The sequence below is a fragment of the Danio rerio genome, chromosome 20 (genome assembly GCF_049306965.1).
Source record: "Danio rerio strain Tuebingen ecotype United States chromosome 20, GRCz12tu, whole genome shotgun sequence".
Classification (NCBI taxonomy): Eukaryota; Metazoa; Chordata; class Actinopteri; order Cypriniformes; family Danionidae; genus Danio; species Danio rerio.
The window spans coordinates 24390029-24415183 of record NC_133195.1 but is presented as its reverse complement, the minus strand read 5'-3'; the positions used below and the strand labels follow the sequence as shown (position 1 = coordinate 24415183).

The window sequence follows — 25155 nt, the reverse complement described above, 5'->3', positions numbered from 1 at the left end:
TCCTCCTATCCTAGATGGGTGGCACGGTGGCCCAGTGGTTAGCACTGTTGCCTCACAGCAAGAACGTCACTGGTTCTAGTCCTTACCAAGCCAGCTGACGTTTCTATGCAGAGTTTACACGTTCTCCCTCTGCTCACTTGGGTTTTCCTCCCACCGCCCAAAAACATGCAACTTAAGTTAGTTGGCTAATCCAAATTGGCAACATAGACATGCACCTAGTAAGTAGTTATCTCTTAAGGGCAATCATTGTGTTCATTAGCTACTACAGCAGGGGAGTTCCCAAGGTCTACCTAAGCTCAAACTCCCTTCTCTCCTTGCAAACAGGAGGTATCCCCGGACTCTTGTGTGAACTCTTGAAATATATTTTATTCTATACTGTAGGTATTGTTGTGGTGATTTTCTAGTGTCCTGCATGCAGTAGTGTTATAATGTGCTGTGTGTTTTAGATAAGAGGAGCGGGAACACAGTGCAGTACTGGCTGCTTCTGGACCGTATCGTTCAACAGATGGTCCTGCAGAATGACAAAGGTCACGATCCCGATGCCACGCCGTTAGAAAACTTCAACGTCAAGAATGTGGTTCGAATGTGAGCTCACTGCTTTCTTTTAGACATCTCGCTCGTAATTGTGCTTTTCTTTTGAATCTTTTTAAAGTCTGTGTTTTAATACACTCATTTAGGCCTTTGCTCAACAAAGCAAGATTAGCTGGGGTTGGATTAATGAGGTTTGCTTTGTTTAACCACTTTTCTCGCCCTCTTTCAGGCTTGTCAATGAAAATGAGGTGAAACAGTGGAAGGAGCAGGCGGAGAAAATGCGAAAAGGTCAGCATATGTTCTGCACATTGATGTTTCTTTTACAACAGACATTTGTTTTTTACATTTTGATCTAACGGTGTTTTTGGTGCTTTCACATCATGTAGGAGTTATCCTTCAGATTTAACAGCAGGAGGAAAACTTATTTTTATTAAATTATAGCATAAAACTAATAGAATCAGAATTGTTTTTATTTGACTTACAATACATCAGTGTACATAAATAGTAATAATAATACATTTTATTTGTAATGCGCTTTTCTTATACTCAAAGTGTTACAGGCAAAATACTAGAACACAAGGCAAGTAAAACAGCACAACAATAAAAGATGCAATAAAACAATTAAAATATGAACCATAAGATAGAAAGAAAAAGTTAAACAAAATGATCATCCTAAGTTAAAAGCAATGCTAAAAAGGTGAGTCTTAAGAAGTTTCTTAAAACAGTTCTGAGGCAGCATGCCTAATGCTGATGGGGAGTGCATTCCAAAGCTTAGGCGCACTGTGTGAAAAAACCCCTGGTCTTGAGTTTACACTGTGGCTGATGCAATGTAAAGCTTACTCTTTATTTTTATATTTGTTTATTTACATAATTATGAACATTAATCTTTTCATCTATACTTTTTAGCAGCACATACAATCAATATACTCGTATTAAGTCATGTATTTTACTTAAATGCATTCATATATTTACTTAATTTAAGTCATGTATTTTACTTAAATGCATTAATATATTTACTTAAATTTAGTCATGTATTTTACTTATACACAGTAATATATTCACTTATATTAAGTCATGTATTTTACTTATACACATTAATATATTCACTTATATTAAGTCATATATTTTACTTGTATACATTAATATATTTACTTATAGTAAATAATTTATTTTTCTTGCATATTTAATCTGGAGATTGTATCTACTTTTCATATTATTTATATGTTTTAATTTTTTATTATTGTCAAGGAAAGTGTTCGCTATTACTATTCTCCAGTAAAAAACATCTTATCAATCGCAACTTGAAAACTTGAATTTTATTTTACTTGAATTTTTATTTAACGGATTCCATCTGTACAAATAATAAAATTTTTCAGACATATTTTTTTGTAAATGCATTAATTCATTCGTTCCTTTATTTTTTTACTCATTTGTTATAACATATTTTACTAATTTATTAAATCTGAATATTGAAAAATGCTTTCATTCATTCAATAAAAAAAATAATAAAATAGGGTAGGGGGCCGATCACACTTTTTGCGTCTTTTTTAAATGATTTACTAACGGTCACGCTGCTTATGCGCTCTGCTTGTCAGCAGAAAAAGCATTGCGGTGCACCTTTTGTTTTTGGAATGTAAAAGCGTGTTCGATATGATCCGCCCCTAATGGTTCACATCGAAATTTTATGACTTGAGCCAATGAAAAATAAATCATTTGCCTTGAGCAATATTTTCTATCACTATGAAAACAATTTATATAACCTGCTACAAAGCATATTTCTCTTGTTGAACCAAGTCAGTTTTTTTTATCTAAAAAAGATATACCTTTAATCATACACAATTGAAGTCTTATAAGCCCCCCTGAATTATTACAACAAAATACAAAATAAAACAAATATTGTCAGACATACTGTTAAAATGTCCTTTGCTCTGTTAAACATCATTTGGGAAATATTTAAAAAAGAAAAAAAATCAAAGGGGGGCTAATAATTCTGACTTCAACTGTACATACATATACATAACGATTGTAAAAAATTTTTAAATAAAGTCTCTTTTGACTTTACCTGATTGCAGCCTATTTATGGATTCATTGTGCAGTGCAGACTTTTAGAAATGGCTGAAATGGAAACACTGTGTATAATATTTGACCTGTAAGCTGTTTGTCCTGCAGACCACCATGAGCTTCAACAGAAAATGGAGAAGAAGGAGCGAGAGTGTGACGCCAAAACACAGGAGAAGGAGGAGATGATGCAGACCCTCAACAAGATGAAAGAGAAGTTAGAAAGAGAAATGGGGGAACATAAACTCGTCAAGCAGCAAGTGGCAGAAATGACCACCAGACTACATGAGCTCAGCACGGTACGCTAATGATGTCACACATACAGTCATGGTCAAAATGATTGGCACCCTTGGTAAATATGAGTAAAGAAGAAGACCGTGGCTAGAATTTTTCAAATGTTTTATTGATGTAAAACAATTGAAAACATTAAAGTGTCTTATTATATATATTAATTAAGTGTCTTATTCTAAAAAAATATTGATTAAAATTATTGACACCCATTTATACAATACATTCTGCTCTAAATTGTCTCCCATAATGTCTGATGAGGTTGGCGGAAACCTAGAAGGATATTAGACAGATTTTTTTTCATAAAAGTCTCTCCAGATCCTTCATGTTCTCTGGTCCGTGTTTATGCTCTTTCCTCATTTTCTAGAGGATTCCTGACAGGAGACTGGCCATGGCTAAACTTTAATTTTGGGCTCGTTGACCAATTTTTATTTCAATGTAGACAATTTTTGTGACAATTTTTGGTCATTATAAAACATCCAGCCATGGCCAAGTTTAAGACTTCTAGCTGGTTTTAATTTTTTTAATCTGTTCATGCAGTACAGTATTTGGTAGAATTTGTGATGACGTGTGTCTAAAAAACATAGCTAGGAAGTCTGGCAGACAAAACAGGTCAGAAAAATTAAAGATTCTTCAGTATATTTAATGGTGGACACAAGGTTACCATTTTGTCAAGTTATGTTGTGTGTTTGCTACTAGTTTGTTAGTTTCATATGACCATAGAACTGTCCTGTTTGAAGGTCCAGTGATGTCTGAGAGCTTTGAATACGCTTTAGAGTTTAAAGTGTTACTTTGAAATGAGCAAGGAAGATTTTTTTTGTAGTCACTAGGGATGTAACGGTATCAGAATTTCACGGTACGATAATACCTCGGTATGAATGGCACGGTACGGTATTTATTGAATAGTTTACAGAAAAACAAAACTAATGAAAAGACATAAAAAGTGCCAAAAGTGTTTATTTACCTTAGCACTGAACATATCAATGACATACAAATTAGCCATCTGTCTGTAAGTTTTGAAACAGGAACTTCAACTTTTCAATTTAAATAACAAAAAACTATTAAACCATATAAAAAAATAAAGTTTCAATTTAGTATTGTTGAAAACTCATCACATTCAACATTTAATCACTCACTCACTTAGATAGAGATGGGTTTTTAAGGAAAATTATCATATAAATATAATCTGGTAAAAGCTGGGATCTCTGGGCATTTACAATGTCCCCTGCAACAGAAAAAAAACCTCTGATTTGGGACTGAGGTTTCTGGGACAGAGAGATATGATTTAGCCAAGGTTGACAGCAGTGGGTAACATTGTGCATTGTCTTTCCACCACTTGAGAGGACAAGCCATGAGTGAGACAGAGGTCTCTTTACGGTACAATTCAATGTCTGCATCAATCTAACAAGTGTGCTGTGATCTGCAGTCCCTATGACTGTTATTAGTCGTATTCCCTGACTTATATTTCACCACAGTCTGGCAGTGCCTGCATACCGTTTTTTTCTTTGTCTGTCACCTTTTCTCCTTTTTCGTATCTTTTTAGAAAGAAACCGAAATGATTCCACTCATCCGATTTAAAACCCGCTTTAGGTTCGATCATTTCCAGCTCTTTTTCTTCCCCGCTACTAGCAGCACACTCCATTTCCGCATTACTGGATCTGTAGTGACAACAGACCGCAAAGGATGATGGCCACGCCTAGGCTGATGGGAATTGTAGTTCCCGCTACCTCCCGTTCGCTTCATTCGCCTAAGCAAAATTTTCTCAGAAATATATTTTTATTGAATCATGCGCCTACGGTAATATTGAAAAAAATTACTATTGCGGTATGACGGTATTTACAATATTGTTACATCCCTAGTAGTCACTCTTGTGTACTTTCATAAAAATATGAATAGAAAATACTGCACAGATTTTTCACACTTAAGAATGCTTATCATTGCATATCTTTTTTTTTGATTTTAAATGATCAATAAAAAGGACAAACAATGCAAATGTATATTCACAGCATTTTTACAGCTCATATTTACCAAAGCTGCCAATAATTCTATCCATGACTGTGTAAATGAACAACGTCAGGGTTCTTTTGTCAGAGCAGGCTCACATCTGTTCATAATTTTTACTGTATGTACAGAGACAGATAGCAAGTGTTCCTGGAGGTCCTCCTGTCTCTGGTCCTCTAGGTGGACCTCTGCTTCCTCCACCTCCTCCACCTCCACCAGGCGGCATGATGCCTCCTCCACCGCCTCCTCCACCGTGTGGCGCTATGATGCCTCCACCTCCTCCACCACCCCCCGGTGGCCCTCCGCCTCCCCCTGGACGCCCTCCATTCGGCAGTGCTCCTCCTCCTCCAGGAGCTCCAATAGGTCCATCCCTGAAGAAGAAGAACATTCCTCAACCCTCAAACCCTCTCAAGTCCTTCAACTGGGCCAAACTGTCCGAGGTGAGACTGATATTGCGAATCCTGACACTCAATGAGAAGAATAGCTTCTGCATTTAATAAAAACACACTTTTGGAAGTCCAGTGACACAAATTAATGTCAAAGCTGTAGTAAATTTGCCATATAAGTAGAGGACTTACTAGATTTTATATTTTTGAAATTTAGTATTAAATATTTAATCTTTTTATTAGTTTGCATGTGTTTATGTATTTAATCAATTTAATCAATTAGACAGACAGACTGACTGACTGACTGACTCACTGATTGATTGATTGATTGATTGATTGATTGATTGATTGATTGATTGATCTATATCTGTATCAGAATGCATTATTTTAGTTTTCAGGTTTTACAATCCATAAATTAAAAAAAAGATACTTTGTTTACATTTTTCAATTGTTGCCGTTACTATTTTTAGCAACACAGGAATATTTTCTATGAAACATTTTAATTCCCTGAATTCGTTGTCTATACATTTTAACCCTGAAAAAAATCATTTATAAAAAAAGTCATTAATCTTTTAAACAATTATCTATAAGTTTAGCATTGCATTTAATTTAATTAATTCATTTAAATGTTTAATTAGATGGAACTCCATTACATTTTAAATGTAACTGGGAAAAATATTTTAAAAAATCACACACACACACACACACACTGTTTTTTTTGTGAATTGTGGGGACATTCTATAGGTTTTTCATTGTTTTTAGACTGTACAAACTGTATTTAACAGTATCGCCCTACCACTTAACCCAACCCTTACAGAAAACTATGTACTGTTTCACTTTATCTAATCAGCTCATTTGGTGTGATTTATATTCTTATTGAGAAATGAGGACATCAGCGATGTCTTCATAATTCACCGCCTTCTTGTAATACCTGTGTCATGCCCTTGTAGTTATACAGATTTGTGTCCTGATATGTCACAAAAGCACATAGACATGTACACACATATATGATATTATTTCTATTGAATTGGAATAACACAGAATACTAAAATGTTTAATTATTATAAGCATATATTAATTTTTAGCATTTAGAGTTGAATCATGAAGAAAATTAGTAGCCCTCCTGTGAATTTTGTTTTTAAATATTTCCCAGATTATGTTTAACAGAGCAAGGAATTTTTCACTGTATTTCCTATACTATTTTTTCTTCTGAAAAAAGTCTTTAATGTTTGATTTCAGCTAAAATAAAAGCAGTTTTACTTTTTTTAACAAACATTTTAAGGTCAATATTGTTAGCCCTCTTCTACAGAACAAACTATTATGTTTGGAAATGTGTTGAAACAATTTTCATTCCTTTAAACAGAAATTGGGGAAAATAAATAAACAGGGGGGCTAATAATTAAGACCTCAACTGTTTGTATTTTCAGTATTATATGTGGAGTTTATGAAGAACAAAACTCTACATTGTTGTCTGACTTCAGATATCTTGCTTTCTCCCACAGAACAAACTTGAAGGCACAGTCTGGGCAGACGTTGATGATGGCAGAGTTTTCAAAATCCTGGATTTAGAGGACATCGAGAAGACCTTCTCTGCCTACCAGAGGCAACAGGTCACTATACAATGCTTCTTTCTCTGGTTTTGACTTTATTTTCCCCCAATCCACCATGATCTCACCAACCATTTACTGTTTCTCATGCATGTTATTCATACGTTTGCCCATGATAATCCTGCATCACAGAGCATGGGGTTTGAATTAGCAGACTGTAAAATGCATTGATATCACCAGCAGTTTTCTATCAAAAACAGACATTGGCAAACCGTCCTCATTACGCCTGGTAAACCACACACTTATTCTCATTATAAAGCCATTACATACATTTCTTATGGCTTTACAGTCAAATTAGAGAAAAAGAAGAGAGGAAAAAAAACTAGTTTAGATACAGCTTGAGGCTTCTTTGCCCTTGTATGATCTTAATTTTTAAACAATGTTTAAGTTCTGTAAGCTGGTTATGAAATAAGGTTTTGAAAGCATGCTTAATACCTTAAAATAGATATTAATTGAACCTCTCCAATTGCATCAAGTACTGTACTTGAATTGTACGTATCTAATTCCATATATTTAGATATTTAAGTATAGTTTTTGCAATTAGATTTATTTGTAATTATGATTTTAATATATTACTATATAGCTGTTTTCTCACAACTGTGGCAATTTCTTGTACCCTTTGTCATACTTGTGATTATATATTTCACAACTGCAACTTGGTTGTGGTTTTAATTCTCTTAGTTGTGCTTTTTTTGCAATATTACTTCTTTATTTCTATCCCTAACTGAGAAGTATTTTGCAGCTATGAATGTATTTTTTTGTAATTGTGATTATAAATTGTAGTTACAAATTTATTGATTTTATTTTCACAATTGCAACTTAATTGTGACTTTCGTTGCTGTAGTGATTTTGCACAATTAAGACTTGATTTATCCCAAATAATTGTATCGTAATTTTGCTCAGTTGTCAATTAATTCCTCAGCATTTATGATTTTTTTATTTTTTATTGCTTAGCAATGTCTACATTATTAAAAAATAAAACTAACCTAGGTTCATTCTGATTACCTGCCCCTATATACATTTCTTGAGAGAGCAAAATATATCCCAAGAACTACATTTTTTGCAGTTTTGTTTTCGTGAATCCACCAGAGGCCGCTGTACGCTTTTTGAGATTTCAAATATCTCTCGTGAATGCCATTCTTGCCTGCTCTTCTCACGTAAATCCACCAGAGGCTGCTGTTGACTGACTTCCTGACTGACTGACCAACCAGCCGAAACCCCCACCCTCCCCCTTCCCTAAACCCAACCAATAGTATTTTGAAAAGCACCTATTGACCCGCCCACTTCCTTCCCTAAACCCAACTGCAGTGTTTTGAAAAGCGTTCCAGAAAAAAGAAAAGCCCTCGCCAGATTTTTTTAACATGTTTTCAAAATTTACCACATTCCCACCCTTTTATTTACTTGTTTATTTTATTTTTTGACTTCTTTTTTTTCATACCCACTTTCTGGAACCGTTCTTCTCTGGACTCGAACCCCTTCATCGCTGTCAACTTGGCTTTGGGTCTCAAGTCTGCCGACATATGTGTCAAGCCACCGGACCACTTGCATGCATGTGCACAGCTTTTCAGCTGTTACCAGTTTGCCCAATGGCTCACCGCGTATGTTGGCGGACTTGAGACGCAGAGAGGAGTTAACTGTGATGACGGGGTTTGAGTCCAGCGAAGAACGGTTCCAGAAAGCAGGTAAAACAAAAGGCAATAAATAAAATAAACAAGTAAATAGTGGAGTGAGAACATGGCAAGATCCTAAAACCTAGTAAAAAATTAGGTGGCCATTAGGGCTTTTCTTTTACTGGATTGCTTTTGAGAACACTTTTGTTTTTGGTTTATAATTCGTTATAACAAAAACTGCAAAAAAAAAACGTAGCTCCTTGGATGTATTTCGGACTCTTCAGTAATGTATACAGGAGTACATATCCATAATGTTTTATTACAGTTGCAAAATGATCTTTAATTTCTAGTTCAATCCATTTGTCATACCTTTATTTCTTGTTATTGTGAATGACCTTTTTAAGGTTGTGACTTTTAATTCCTGTAAATACACATTTTTCTTGTAAGTGCTACTTTTTTGAGTTTAGCTTTTTTATTGACAATAATTAATGAATTAATGAACTTTATTTTCTGTAATTGTGATTATTTCATGTAATTGCAACTTGATAACTCAACATTTCTGCTTTTTTAAAAGTATAAATTACTTAATTTGCTAAATAAATCAGACAAATCACATATATCACAGTGCATAAACTAATATTAAATTGCCTTTGCAAAGCATCTAACTTAAATATACCCTTGTTGGTGGAATTGGAGAGGTAGCTTGTTGCATTTAGCCATTGTTAAGCCATTAACCAGTCATTCTTAAACAACTAGCATGCATCTTTTAATACGCACACAAACACACATTTACAGACTACCCATAAGGCTCTGCTTTCATGCACCCTCACCCTCACGCTCACCATTCACCATCCCAATAATGTCATCATGTGCCTGTTTGAGTTTGTTTTTGGCTGAATTCACCAAACTACTGTCTCTCTAACATGTGCTGCATCTTCCTTGCTTCTTGCCTGCATTTTAGGACTTCTTTATGGTCAATAACAACAAGCAGGTAAGTGTGTTCGAACAGATGTATAGCGTTTGCATCATCTCTACCCCCTCATTCTTTCTATGTCCCATTCATTTGATTTTCAGACTGCATATGAATGTGAAAAATGTTTTTCTGTTGTTTCCAATCAGTATGATATGGTTTTATTATTAGGATGCATCAAATAATCAATTATTATCAATTGATAGGGGAAATATTTAATAATCGATTACATTATTGGTTAATCGTGTCTGCGTGCTGCTTTACAATTAACGTTTTCAAACAGACTCATAAGCATATAGTTGTATGCATCTTATACTTTTTAAATGTTAAAATATATAAAAGCATAAGTGCTTATTTTAACAATCCACAGCTCTGAAGCGTCGTGACACTTCATCCTCTCCTTCTTAATGAAGTATCGCCCAAAACTTAATTTAAATAGACATTCTTCTCCCCCTTGATGATTCAAAAAGCAAGTTTTGACTACAGTTAATAAGTAATGGCCATTTCGTGAGTTCTGGCCATCTGATACTCACATGACTATGTCAATGCTCGATTTTGATCATTTCACATTTAAAAGTGTGTGTTTGCTTTAATGTATTCATTGTATTTATACATATAATTGAAACATTGTAATGTGTGTAATTAACTGTATTTGATAAAGTCTGTAATATGTGGTGTCAAACTAGAGCTATAAGACTTCAGAAAATATTGGTTTGAATGATAAGACTACAAATAGTAGTTTATTACAAGGCTTTATTGAATTTTATAACTCCAACGCGTGTCCACGAATCTTCCCTCCGATGGGTGTTGACATCCAGGAAAAAGAGAGGTGTGGTCTCGCTCAGTAGCCACAACCAATGGACACAGTTTGGGCCAGACTAAACTATGCCCCCTATAAAACTCTGAAACCGTAAAGTTTTAAGTCTTTCGCTATTTTAAAATGATGAAAACGTCTTTGTTGAGAAACAGGTTGAATATTATGTTTTGAAGGATACAAAGATTTGAAATGAAATTTAATTATTTTGTGGCTACATTTTGATGCTTAAGTTGAGTCTTTTGATATTTTGACGAATGATTTTTGTTCTAAATATGACAGACAAAACTTTTTGGTAAAAAAAACAAAACATATTGTTAAACTGACATTTTCATTTGTGCCGTCAGTAAATCATAGTAAAATGTCATATTTAATAAAATACAGTTGTATTAAAATGTAATACAATTGTCAGTTTAATAGAAAGAGAGAGAGAGAGAGAGAGAGAGAGAGAGAGAGAAACACACGCACACACATCTAGATGACTATAATTGAATCATTGTATACAGGGCTTTCACACTTTTCACACTTTTTTTTTTACAGGGCCAGATGCGGGTAGATTTCTGCTGTGGTGGGTTAGACAGACACCGCCACTAGCCACTTTGACTGGTTGAAAGTCATTTTTAACCTGTAGTTTTCTTAAAAGCAGGGTTTGACAAAAAGTATGGCCCAATATGGGTGCAAATGTGATCGAGAATCGAGAAGCAGCATGACTGACAAAAATAACACTTGAGCAAAGGAAAGCAGGTGAATACCGAATGAGAGAATAATCACTCGCGCAAACGGCTGATGTAATTTCCTTGCTTGAAGCAACCGTGCCTAGAAACGCAACTGATGTGATCGGTTCTCTTTCAAATAGACTGGACCAGTGGTTCTCAAACTGTGGCACATGTACCATAAGTGGTACGCAGGCTTCCTTCTAATGTTACGCAGAGGAATCGCTGAATAAAAAAATTAACACACTTTTAACCCTTTGACGCGTACAATAACAATGATGTGATCAAGAAATTGATTTAATAGGCAAAACCTTTTATTTTATTTGAATTTTTCTAATGTTTGTTATGTATTCTATCATTTGATATTATTTTCTTCCCCATACTTGTAATGGTTCTTGGGGGCGTATCTTATTTTTATATCTCAATGTTGACAGGTATAGTTTAATCACTTGCTTCTCTGACACACATAGCCTACTCTAACGAGCAGTAAGCAGATCTAATTTTTAAGTTAAATATGTAAATCCAATTAATATATTTAAAATACAAGTTAACATTTAGATTTCAAAGATATACAAGTAAGTCATAGATACATGCAACATATATTTCAAAATGTATCAAACAGAGTTATATATGAATATTATGACATACGGTATAACCTATGTTTATGAGGTCCTAGAAACATTTGCAGGTTTTAATGAATAGGCTACCTTATGATAATACTTTACATTTAAGTACAGCAGTTTTCTTAATTTCAGTGTTGATGTTTTATTTATCTTTTTTTTTTTACCTGTAAGTGTGATCTTGTTCAAACTATTTATTATGTTTAAAGTGGCTGACAATGATAAATATTCATAATAATAAGAATTAATCTGTCACATTTGTACTGAGGTGGTACTTTGTGAAAAGAGTTTGAGAACCACTGCTATAGGCAATTCTATAACATCCAAAAAAAATGTTTCATAGAATTAGCTGTTGTGTGTTGTCTTAGACCCGAATCATGGCTGAGAATTAGGTTTTTTAAAGTCTGTCCTCCCTGACTCAGCATCCCTCTTCTTAGCTTCATGCAAAAAAAAAAAAAAAATCTATCTGGCTGGTCCGCGTAAGGCCCACCTAAGCTGGGGCCCACCTAAACTTTTGAATTGAATTGAATTTAATTGAATTTATTTTGAATTGAGTTGAATTGAATTGAATTGAATTGAATTGAGAGAGAGAGAGAGAGAGAGAAAATGTACTAACACCTACAACATTGACATTTGTACAATGTAATAACCAATTAGTTATTACATTACTTTACATTACATTATATACATCACTTTGCATTAAAAAAGAGTAATTCCATTGCCTTAAAAAAGACAAGATGGCTTTACTTAGAAAAAAAGACTTATAGCCTTAAAATTAAGTCAATTAATTTTTTGCATAATTATAAAAACAAATTAAAGCTAAAAAATGGAAGTGATTATTAAGTGAATTCTTGTTTTTGTTTTTTTTTTTTGTGCCAATTGATAAATTGAAACTATCTTCTATTTATGTTCCCTTTATATAAAGACACAAGATCTAAAGCTAGGATGAAATGTTTTCATTTAAAATGTTTCAAAACTCAACATGTATATTAAAAAGAACATTACACTTAATGTCAAAGAAACACAATATTAGAAAAGTCGTAAATGCTATTTAGTATTAGTATAATGCTATTGCTATTTTTAGTAGCTCTATTTTTTTAAGTTTAAATACTGCAGCATATCTTTTTTTATGTCTTTTAGCAGCTTTCGGAATGGGTTTGTTTGTAGCAAAGTCAACTAATCACCTTAAACAGTGATGGTTCAGTTTTTAGGTGCATTGATGTAAATATAGGTTGTCAATCTTCTTTTGAGTGAAATGTGTCTGATTTGAACTCTGACCACAGAAAGAGACTGAGGACGATACGTTGAGCTCCAAGAAAGTCAAAGAGCTTTCAGTCATCGATGGCCGACGGGCTCAGAACTGCAACATCCTTCTGTCACGGTGAGTGATGTGTCTGCACCGCTATGAGCTCTCGTGTGTATGTACTGTATGTGTGTTTGTGTGTGTGGCATTTCCAAGCTTGTAGCTCCAACATTCCTGTTTAATACTATATCGTCTACTTTAGTTATTGTACCATTTCATATCAATGAAAGACATGCAGTACCACCACGCAGTTTCTTCACATATATATGAGCAGGGTTTCCTTGAATTCTATGTAAATTAGTGCAGCATGGGCCTGAACAGGAACCATGTCTCATTATATAGAAATCTTAAAAATCATAACAAATCATGGTTGAAAGACATTCGCACACATAAGGAATTAGAAGCTCCACAGATTGCAGTGGTTTGAGATGCGCATATTTGAAAATGTTTCACACATGACCGCCCTTTTGGTGGTTTGTTAAATATTTAGGCTAATTTGATTATCCTTTTAGCTACTAAAAAGGGGAACAATGTCTTCTATTTTATGCACTGTTAAAGATTAGGGCTAGTATTAGTATTAGGGTTAGTAATTTTTTTTTTTGAAGTCAGAATTATTAGCCCCCCTAAATTATTATCCCCCCTGTTTATTTTTTCCTCAATTTCTGTTAAACTGAGAGGAGATTTTTTTCAACACATTTCTAAACATAATAGTTTTAATAACTCATTTCTAATAATAATATTTCAAATAATATTTGACTAGATGTTTTTCAAGAAACTTCTATACAGCTTGAAGTGACATTTAAAGGCTTAACTAGGTTAATTAGGTTAACTAGCAAAATTAAGGTAATTAGGCAATTATTGTATAACGATGGTTTGTTCTGTAGACTATCGAAACAAATATATAGCATAAAGAGGCTAATAATATTGACCTTAAAATGGTGTTTAAAAAATCTAAAACTGCTTTTACTCCAGCCGAAATAAAGCAAATAAGACTTGCTCCAGAAGAAAAAAATATTTTCAGACATACTGTGAAAATTCCTTGCTCTGTTAAACATCATTTGGGAAATATTTAAAAAAAAAAACTATTCAAAGGGGGGCTAATAATTCTAACTTCAACTGTATATTTTAAAACATCTATTCAGTATAAATGCAATACATTGTTCAATACATTGACAATAAAGACAGTTCAAGGGTAAATTATTAGCACTTCTGGAAAGTCTGTGTTTTTTGTGAAATATTTCTCAAGTGATGTTTAATGGAACAAGGACATTTCAACAGTGATTCTTATAATATTTTTTCTAAAGAAAATCTTATTTGTTTTAGTTTGGCTGGAATAAAACAAATAAAAGAAAAAAAAAATTAAAGGTCATTATTATTAGCCCGTTTAAGAGTTTAACCACAAACCACAGTTAGCCAATGACTTGCTTATAATTAACTAACCTAGTTAACCTTTAAATTGCACTTTAAGCTGAATACTAGTATCTCAGAAATAACTAGAAAAATAAAACAATTACAATTTCACAGGAAGGCTACCATTTTGCCTTCAACTTTATAAGTAAATGTTTATAGTCATCAAAGAAATTAATTTCACAAAAGGATTGAAATCTATTTTCAATAGTATTTATTCAGCAACAAATCAGCATACTAGAATGGTTTATAAAAACCATATGATTGAGAATTACACATTTAATAAGTTCAATGTATTTAAATGCAATTGTCACTCCTGAAGCATTACAATAATCATGCGACATGTATGTTCCCTTGAATAAATTGGCCATTTCACATTCTTAAAAAAAGATCAGCATTTCTCTTGAACTATGTGCACTGTGCACACTGTAACAAAAACCTGTAAAATTTACAGCTTCTTATTTGGATTTTTTTGTTTGCAAGCACACTGTAAATAAATAATTACACTTATGCTGTATCTTAACAGAACACATGTAATTATTAGTTTACAATGCACTTTTAAGTTTACAGTTTTGGCAACCGAATTTGCCAGTAAGTTACTGTAAATTTTACATTACATTTTTTTACAGTGCATTGTGAAATGCACTGTAAAAACATTGTGAAATGCATTAGAGTTATATGATTTTAAATCAGCCTGTTCCATGATCTCAATTTAATCTTTAAATAATATTTTGTCAACTCAAATCCCAGAAAATATAGGCCCGGTTTCACAGACAGGGCTTAGACTAGCCAGGATTAGGCCAAAGTTCAATTAGAACATTTAAGTAATTTTTATAAACATGCTTAGAAAAAAAAAAAAACTATTTTGGTGTGCATTTTGAGACAAAACAAAGGAACTGATATATTTAAATCACAATCAATGCAATTTTAATTCAGTCAAAACAGCCCAGACTTACATTTTAGTCTAGAACTAGGCTTAAGCCTTGTCTGTGAAACCAGGGCATAATGTTATTATTTAGATGATCAAGCCTCTTTAAGGCAAAATGTATGACACAATAAAAGAAATCGCTACCGCTGGTCTTGGTTGTAGATCTCCTGGGTAGGTGACTATTATTCAGGGTTTAAGTTTCTACTGTTTATAGTTTTATAGTGGTGACTGAAGTGCAGGAATGAGCTAAATTAAAACAGTCCTCCATGCAGAGCTTAATGCTTTAATTATCCAGGATTCCTGCTGAGTTTCTCTTTCTCAGTGGCAGTGTTTTTTCCGAATGGATGGTTTTTATTAGAGGATCCGATTCTTATTTTAGGTTAAGATATCTGCTTGTCACTTCAGCACCGCCTTATCTGTAAGTGGAACAGTTGCTCGCAGCTGCCAATCCAGATGCTGGCAGATGAATGACAGCTCACCGAATTACTGCGGTTTGGCATGAGACCCAAACACGTCAAAGGTTCCTGCAAAGCAAGACTCCATATAAAACAAACCAGGCACATTCCAGAATTGCCAGACTTGCTCAAAAATCTATGACCAATTGTGATCTATAGATTCTAAAACACATTTAGGTGAGACACTGCACACAAAAACTGTCAATTTTTTTTTTTTTCGTGTTTTTTTGTAAAGTTTTGTCAAATTTAGTCTAATTTAATGAAAGTTTCCAAAATACATATTTAAAAGTTACTGTTGTCAATTTGTGGTTTAAATTTAATTAAATTAATTAATTTAAATAAAATTTGGATGTAAATTAAAACTAGTATTTTTTGTCATCACTTGCACACACCAAACATGATGTTTTTGTTTTATTTATATCTATATTCTGAAGGTTTTTACACATTGAAACCTTTTATGTTCATACACAGTTTGCCTTATTATATTATTCTACAGAACATTGTGAAAATGGATTGTTTTTCAGAATATTCACAGTATTTTCTAAATAATAGTGATTAAAATAGATTCCCAAAATCTCCTCTATAAAAACTATCTGGTCTAAGATGTCAGAAAATAAAACAACATTTTTTTTGTTCTCATTATTTTGGTCGAGCTATTTGGAAATCAGTGCATATTTGTGTGTCTGGACCAGTCATAGGGTACAATTTTGGAAATTAAGATTTCAACCATATGAAATTGGAATAAATAAGCTTTCCATTAAAATTGTGAGGAAAGGACAGTATTTAGTGGAGATACAACTTGAAAATCTGGAATCTGGCAAATTTGAAAATCTGGAACCTGAGGACTCAAAAAAATAAGTTGAGAAAGATTCTTACCTATGCATATTACTAATTAAAAATAAAGGCTGTGATATACAGATGAAGTCAGAATTATTAGCTCCCCTGAATTATTAGGCTCCCTGTATATTATTTATTTATTTCTGTTTAACGGAGAGAAAATTTTTTCAACACATTTATAAAAATTATTAGCTTTACCAGTTTTAATAACTAATTTCTAAAAACTGATTTATTTTATCTTTGCAATGATGACTAAATAATATTTGACTCGATATTTTTTAAGACACTTCTATACATCTTAAAATTACACTTTAAAGGCTTAACTAGGTTTATTAGGTTAACTAGACCACTTAGAGTAATTAGGCAAGTTATTGTATAAAGATAGTTTGTTCTGAAGACTATCTAAAAAAAAGATAGCTTAAAGGGGCTAATAATTTTGCCCTTAAAATGGGTTTTAAAAAATTACAAACGGCTTTTATTTAATTTGTAATAAAACAAATAAGACTTTCTCCAGAAGAAAAAATATCATCAGACATACTGTGAAAATGTGCTTGCTCTGTTAAACATCATTTGGGATATTTAAAAAAATAACAAAAAATAAAAAAATAAATGAAAGCAATTTAATACTTCTGATTTCGACTGTCTAACAGTTTGAAATTTACAATTGCCTTGATGGAACATGACCCTGATGTAATATTCTAATGATTTTTGTCATGAAAGAAAAATCGACCATTTTGACCCATACAATGTGTTGTTGGCTATTCCCACAAATATACCTGTGCAACTTCTGTAACACAACAAAATCTTTATGCAATCAGTCATCTGGAGAAGTATGGTTGTAAAGTCACCCTATTCACCTGCAGTATCTTGCCGTAACATCCAACATCTGTCTTTCGTCACCATCTGTAGATTTCAGTCTGTGCTTCGCTTCCATTCTCATCCTCTCTCAAGGGTCTCCACAAGCACAAATTAGGGTGTGATTCATTGTACAGCCACCGACCGGACCACCCAAGCTGAGATTCACAGGGTTTTGGAGAGGAAGCCTGTAGAGTCATTAGTGTTGGTTTAGTGTTGGTGAATGTGGTGCTGGACGTCAGAGCAAGAGATGGTGGTCTGGACAGATGAGACTGAGCAGTAACATATGTTCAGTGAATGCGAATTACAGCTCAGTTCCTATTTGTCTTTTTAGTGTTGACAGTTTTCAGTCGGAGGAGGAAATTAAACTTTTGAAGGCGGACATAATAAAGCATAATAATAGCAGTGTTTGTGTGCAGTGTTGGGGGAAAAGCGTTATAAGTAAATAATATTACTTTCCTACTTTACTATTCCTTAAAAATAAGCAATATTATTTGAGTTACTTTTAAAAAAAATGTACTGCGAGTTACTTTTTACCTTGTTTAATACCCTTTTAAAAATATTTTGCGGAATGAAAATTACCTTACTTAGGTTAAATCACACACTTAATGAGAGAGCATGCAGCAGGGGAACAGACATCATTATCAGGTCTCTTTTTTTCAGAGAAGATGAGTCGGTGTCCTGTTCTGGTAACTGAATAACTCAGGATATTGGTTTATTTCGAGTCAGCGTTGGTATCCAATATGTTAAAAAGTAATTAATTAAGTACTTACTGAAGACGCAAACTGTTTCACAACAACTCAGTTCAATTTATTGAACTGGTTCGACCAGTTCGCTTAGAAGATCCAGTTAACAAACAAATATTTCTTTCGCGAATCACCCGTCATAACTACAGACAGTCAGAAACAGAAGCAATGGCAGGCCAGAGACTTGCATTTTTGCAATGGATTCTCGTTATTTTGAACTCATCGAAGAATAGAAGTGGATTGTTGTTAAGTGTAAAACTCGACAAGTGCAAGAAACACAACATCGAAAAAACAAAACAAACCTGGATGCAAAGCACTACACCCGTGCCCGAATCGATGATTGAAGGATTATTTTCATGCATTATTATACAAAATGGATTATTGTACAAAAACAAATAAATACAGCAAAACTCTCTAACAATGTGTGCGATTAGTAATTGAATGTTTTCTAGGTTGTTCACTTTGTATAGATTTAAACTTGTGATGCAGAGAGCTAGGGTTCAAGTCCAGTGAAATGTGGTTCCAAAAAAGAAATAAAAAGCTATTTAAGATCCAGGTGAGGTGGTCGCAGTGAAATTTTCTTTTACATTTGCTTTTTAAAACAATATTGGTTGGGTTTAGGGAAGGGTTTAAATCAGTAGTTCATTAGTTGATCTGTACAACTAGTCCTGCCTTTTTTGTGGAGATGTGGAAGAATGATGTGTGTCTGAAACATAAAACAAAACACTCCCTAAGTAACATATTTCCCATTGGCACAAATGTAGACAGTGCCCTTTAGTGAGTTTGTCATCTGAAACGTGCAGCAAAGTGTATCTGGAGAAACCTGTATTAAGTTTGAGGCACATATTTCCAATGAGCATGAGGGGCTTTAACATTTTATTTTTTAACAGTGCAATAAACTGTTCAAATATAGAGATTTATAATGTGAAAACAGAGATGGTTCCAATTATTTGCAATCCAGTTACAGTTATGAGAAATGAAATTGCAGCATAGAGTCATGATAACAAGATCTAAAAAAAAAAAAACAATTGTGAAATATGACTTTGTAATCATGGAAAAAGTCGGATGTATGATATTTGAACTCTTAGAACTATTTTAACCATTTTGGGATCATATCTTATATATGACACATTTTGACGAAAGTGGGCCAGAGCCTTCTGCTTTTTCTGGCAAGCCCACAATCTTCAAATTCTTGCACCGACCTCTATTTTCAAGGTAGTCTATCTTTGCCTTTAGCTGATCCACCATCGTCTTCAAGTTAGTCGCCTGCCTTTCTGTAGCTGTTGGCGAATCTTCGGTAGATGAAATCTAGCGCCAGTGACTCTTTCAGATAGAGCTGTAAGCGAATTCTGAAAGCAAGAAAAAGAGTTAGCAATACCCTCCAGATGACTAGTGATTCCATCAAGACGTCATCCATTGGCCTTTATTTCTGACAGAATCGGTGACATGTTCAGGTGAGTTTCAGCTGTATCAGTATAGCAGTAGCCGAGGGCTTATAGACAGTAGGCCGCTTCGTATCCTTTTCTTTAGCCTTCTGCAAACATCAAATCGAAAACAGAAAAATCCTTATCAGAAGGTGTGTCTGACATATTAATATTCTGTTCAACGAAATGAAATAAGAATTTGGAGGAAAAAAGTGTGATTTAATTACTAAGTCGAGTGTAGCAAAGAACTCATGCAGCCATCACTGACCACCCTTAGTTCTATTTTAAATACCAAATAACAACCATCATGTGCCACAACCATTGGAAACACGTAACGTTCCATAGTTAATGTATTTACTAACATGAACTAAGAATAAACATCTTGTACAACAATTATTAGTTCAACATTTAGGCTGTACAATACAGTACAGTACAGTACAGTACAACACTGAAGTTCAAAACAAAATGCCTATCAATCTATTTGCTAAAAGTGAAGTCAACACTAGCATACAGATGGCCTTAAAGCTGACACACATGGACTAAAGGTTAAAAAAGCTTTGATTTAGCTATTTAAAGGATTGAATCAAGGCATTTCACAATCAGGGTAAAGCGTCTGTGACCACATGAAATGGAAAAACCTCGGCGACTCTGCAAGATTTTCTCCCCACTGTGTCTCCAGCTTATTATTTACTGATTAGATAATAAAGCAGGGAGTCCTGCGGTTACGCTAATGACCTAATAATGCCGCTGGCTTGCCTCTGAATGAACTGACGCTGCCATCATTTCATTCTTTTCTTCCCTGAGTTCAACTTCACCGACTCGTTTAAGCTTGTAAAAGTTTGTTAGAAAGAACACTGAGAACTGGAAGCTCTGCTTGGCACAAACATCCTCGACTTGAACATGGAAAGAGCTTTGGCTTTGTTTCACAATGCTGCTGTGGTTTACAGTCTTTTTGGATTCTGGCTTAAGAGTGAATACTGCTCTCCAACACTGATCTCAGACCTGTCAAACACCTGCTCTTCTTGGCTTGTAGTCCACACAGAGCTGACCCTGGATCAAGGGATCACTGGACCCGTCCATCATTACTAGAATCTAGAATGGAGAGCCACATTGGTTAAATTTCCATCTGGATGTTCTGAATATGGCAAGCTGTTTTAATATTCAATATATTAAACACAGTTTCATGCTACTAGTATTTTATTTACGTTAAATGAATAGTTTGCCTAAAAGTTTTAATTTAATCACTATTTACCCACCCTCAAGTACTCACAAATCTTTATGAGTTTCTTTCATTTGTCGAACACAGAAAATTATCTTTTAAATAGTGCTGAATGCTGAAACCTTTGACCCCCATAGTGGTCTACATAGCCTCGTAAGTTTAAACAATGTGTCTAGTTTTAAGATCTGTAAGAGGACAAACTTAGATAAAAAGAGAAACATTTTTTCCATTGTGAACAAATGTCTATTCTATCACAATATATAGCTTATTTCAGAATGATTTTTCAGTCAAACATTGTCCAATATCATTTTTGTACCTAGTTTAACCAGTCTTTCCACAATATATATGTAATAATTATACATTTGTTAATTAAATAAATAAGTTAAATGGTGAATTGATCACCTGTCATAATCTAAAATCTAATTTGGTTAAGAGCATAATAGAAAATAAATAAACTGAATTTGTATATTAAATAGAGCAAAAACTTGTACATTGTAAATACACTTTATATGTGTGACGAGAACTTTTTAAATATTTTAAAAAAAATGTGTTTGGTGATGGAAATGACAGTGGTGGAAATGACATTTCAACAGTTTATTGTGAAAAAATGAAAAATATCTTCACCACTTACCTTTGAATTGAAACCCGCCTCATTTATACAAAACACTCTTATTTACGTTTGTTTTGTTTGGTTTTTAAAAACATCTTTGAAGGTACAGCATGTTTGGAAATGACATAGAATAAATGTATTTCCTTATCAAGCAATATTTACCTTGATTTTTCATGTGTTGTTGAAAAATTCAAATTCCCTCCATCTTGAAAATGTTCTCAGATATAGAACATGTATATAGACTAGATCTATTTTCATAGAAACCACCTAAATAACCTTTCACTCAAACTTTTTAAAGCGACATTACAGTGTTGTGTTGGAAATGACACTGATGCTGTACGACAGCTATATTTTGTATAAAAAATAATATTGATAATAGTCTCACATTAATAACTACAAAATATTTAAATTATTTTACTAGTGCTTAATTAAGATGCATAAATAGTTACCATATAAATAATATTTTTTAAAATGTTATTTTTATTGTTGAAGTTTAAAACTTTGGGTGTGCTACAAGGTGAAAACAGGGATTTTGACACCTAAAATGAGGTTTAATAAAATGAAAAATATATATAATAGAAAGCTTGTAATTTTTTAAGTAGTTTTAATTGTTAGTATAACAAAAAAGAGGAATTTGAACAAAATTATATATATATATATATATATATATATATATATATATATATATATATATATATATATATATATATATATATATATATATATAKAGAGAGAGAGAGAGAGAGAGAGAGAGAGAGAGAGAGAGAGAGAGAGAGAGAGAGATATGAGCAATGGACATAAAAGTGCCCGTAGTTGAATAATTACCCTAGTAGGAAAAAACAAATACTATGGAAGCCTGTATGGTTACAGGTTTTCAACATTTCTCAAAAATATACTTTGTGCATGTATTTAACAGAAGAAAAAAACTCAATAAGGTTTGAAACAAGTATAGGGTGAGTAAATGATAACAGAATTTTCATGTTAGGTGAACTATCCCTTTAAATAGTGCATATTTATTAGCTAATGCTTGTTCCTTAAGCCTGGTTTACGCATGCCTTGCAAGTTGTCATGCATTTATATTTTTGCGTGCTGTTTGTGTTACTGCGCAATAACACTTCCAAAACGCTAGCCTGCAGTAGGTTTTTATGTTCCTCTGTATTGAGTTTCTTTGTGGGAGAAGCTAGCCTATGCTAGCCTAATGTACAAGTGGCTCGAACTTGCTAATTTTGAGGCGGGAACAGGGGGACGTGCAACAACTTTATTCATAAGATAAACAAAAACAAAAATTTCCATGTGGACCTCCTACACAAGACTTGACACTTGTAAACACTCGCTCCAATGGGTTTGCGCGGCACTCGGTCTCGCCCATACTCGTTAGCGGTACCAAGTCAACCAATCACAGAGTTTGCGGTATGCATCGTTGCGATGTAAGAGGTGCGTGTCGGTGACTGCCACGGCGAGGGCTATGTGACCACACGAAGGCTGCGCCAAAGCATACGTGTTCGCTTGACGCAGAAGTATAAATCAGCCTTTAGATGAAAGTACATTTTTAAAAGACTGTAAAACCTATTCATTAAATATTGGTTCTTATTTGATACTACCTCTATAGTAATTTGTTACATACAGTACTAGTACGTATTAAATAGAACTTTGCACTTAGTTATTAGACTCCATTTATTAAATACCAGTTTATATTTGCAATATTCTTTTGTTATTAGTTACAGTACAAATTTGAGCAATTCACTTCTATGGGGATTTGGTGTTAGGATATCAACCCTTCAGTTTTGACTAGTAGATATATTGAGGTTTGACTATGCTAGTAATACTAATAAATATGTACTAGTACATATTAGAATAGATATTACAGTTATCTAGTATGTATTAGGTAATCAATAACTATTATTATATAATCATAGTTTATATGTAATATCCATGAATAAGTATTGATCATTCATTAATTTTCTTATTAGTGGTCGTCACAGTGGAATGAACCGCCAACTTATCCAGCATACAGTATGTTTTACGTAGCGAATACCCTTCCAGCAGCAACCCAACACTGCAACACTCTTACATTCACACTTATACTCTACAGCCAATTTAGCTTGTTCAGTTTACCTATATCGCTTATCTTTGGACTTGTGGGGGAATCCGGAGCACCCGGAGGAAACCTATGCAAACATGTGAAGAACATGCAAACTCCACACAGAAATGCCAACTGACCTAACCGGGGCTCAAACCAGCGACCTTCTTGCCACACCACCGCGACACCCTGCATAGGTATTATTCATTAATTCATTTTCTTTTTGGCTTAGTGCGGTCGCCACAACGGAATGAACCACCAACATATCCAGCATATGTTTTACGCAGCAGATGCCCTTCCAGCTGCAACCCATCACTAGGAAACATGCATACACAATCATTCACACACATTCACTTTGGACAATTTTAGCTTACCCAATTCACCTATTGCGCATATCTTTGGACTTGTGGGGAAAAACCTGAAAACCCATGCTAACATGGGGAGAACTTGCAAACTTCACACAGAAATGCCAGCTGACCCACCCTAGGCTCAAACTTGTGACCTTCTTGCTGTTAGGCGAACGTGTTACACACTGCGCCACCATGCAGCTCCTAAATAAGTATTAGTATCTCTAGTAAATAAATATATTATGTAATAAAATAATTACTATCTTAATAGGTAAGTGTATGCAATAGGTTCTAGTATCAAATTATTATTTACTCTTTCTAAAAAAGGACGAGTAGCTAATTACTAGTAGTAAGTATAATGGTAATAACCATAGACTGTAAAATATATGGACATAGTATCCGTGACAACACCCATAGGTTTCTGAAGAGCGCAAAAGAAGTGAGTGGAGCTACAGACAATGCTGGCATTTTGTTTGGACCTGGCAGACACACTTTACTTTGGGAAAATGCTTAATACTTTATCACCTGCGACTCGTTTGTGTTCTGACCACATGTGCTTGGCTGTACACTATATCAATAAAGTGTTTAGTCTTTTAAAAATACTGTAAGAATACACAGAGCCACTAAGTATTCTAATGACGTTTTCCTACAGGAGGAAAACGCAAATTACTTCCAAACACTTCACATATAGTCTGTGTTAGTAAATGCAAGGCTATTAATGAAATCTAGCATAACACTGTATGATAACACTTCAGATGACTGTTCTAGATTCACAGCTAATCAATCTGTCAGATTCTGAAGTGCTTTATAGCTCTAAAGAACATTATAAATGATAAATGATCCTAAATTAAGCAAATGCATTAATCGAGATTGTTTACAAGTATATAACTTTACTAACATGGGAAACGGAGGCCACGTGAATGGTTTGTGAGCACAATTAAGTGCACACAGCATGCCATATCATCTGATAATTGTAGGAAATAATCCCAAAAGGCAACTGACTGTGTTAAGCCACATAAAACAAAACAAAAATAGGATGAATATGCCGAAATCAGTGGCTAATCTGCCGGAGTCAGCTGAGGTGAAGTGACAACGTCAGCGAGATCTAGCTGTCAATCAAGTGGCCACGCCCTTAATTATGCAAACTTAATATAATCTAATATAAAGGAAACTGATGAATTATAAAAAAATTCACCCCCCTTACAGTTGTCATGAATGGTAATATTAGCTTTATGAACCTAAATCGTTCTTTGTACCAGGCTGTAAAAAGTTGGCCATTCTATCAGTGGGCTCAATAGAAATTTACTCTATTATGGAGCCAGGACTAGCGGAATTTCGATAAATTG

The 25155-nt window shown here is 33.9% G+C and overlaps 1 protein-coding gene across 31 annotated transcripts in view; it reads left to right on the top strand.

Moving 5' to 3' along the window:
• The window catches only part of daam1b (dishevelled associated activator of morphogenesis 1b), a 180091-nt gene that overhangs the window by 126804 nt on the left and 28132 nt on the right, over positions 1-25155 (top strand). For 20 of the 31 annotated variants that reach the window (XR_012395596.1, XR_012395587.1, XR_012395585.1 and 17 more), the window contains 7 exons: positions 447-585; positions 761-819; positions 2701-2888; positions 5010-5318; positions 6767-6874; positions 9443-9472; positions 12882-12979. Coding sequence is in view for 5 of the 31 variants with exons in the window: in XM_005160502.6 (XP_005160559.1) it covers positions 447-585; positions 761-819; positions 2701-2888; positions 5010-5318; positions 6767-6874; positions 9443-9472; positions 12882-12979 (931 nt within the window). In the remaining 26 variants the exon portion in view is untranslated. The remainder of the gene's footprint in view (positions 1-446; positions 586-760; positions 820-2700; positions 2889-5009; positions 5319-6766; positions 6875-9442; positions 9473-12881; positions 12980-25155) is intronic. The other 11 variants (XR_012395605.1, XR_012395602.1, XR_012395606.1 and 8 more) reach the window with 1 other exon arrangement.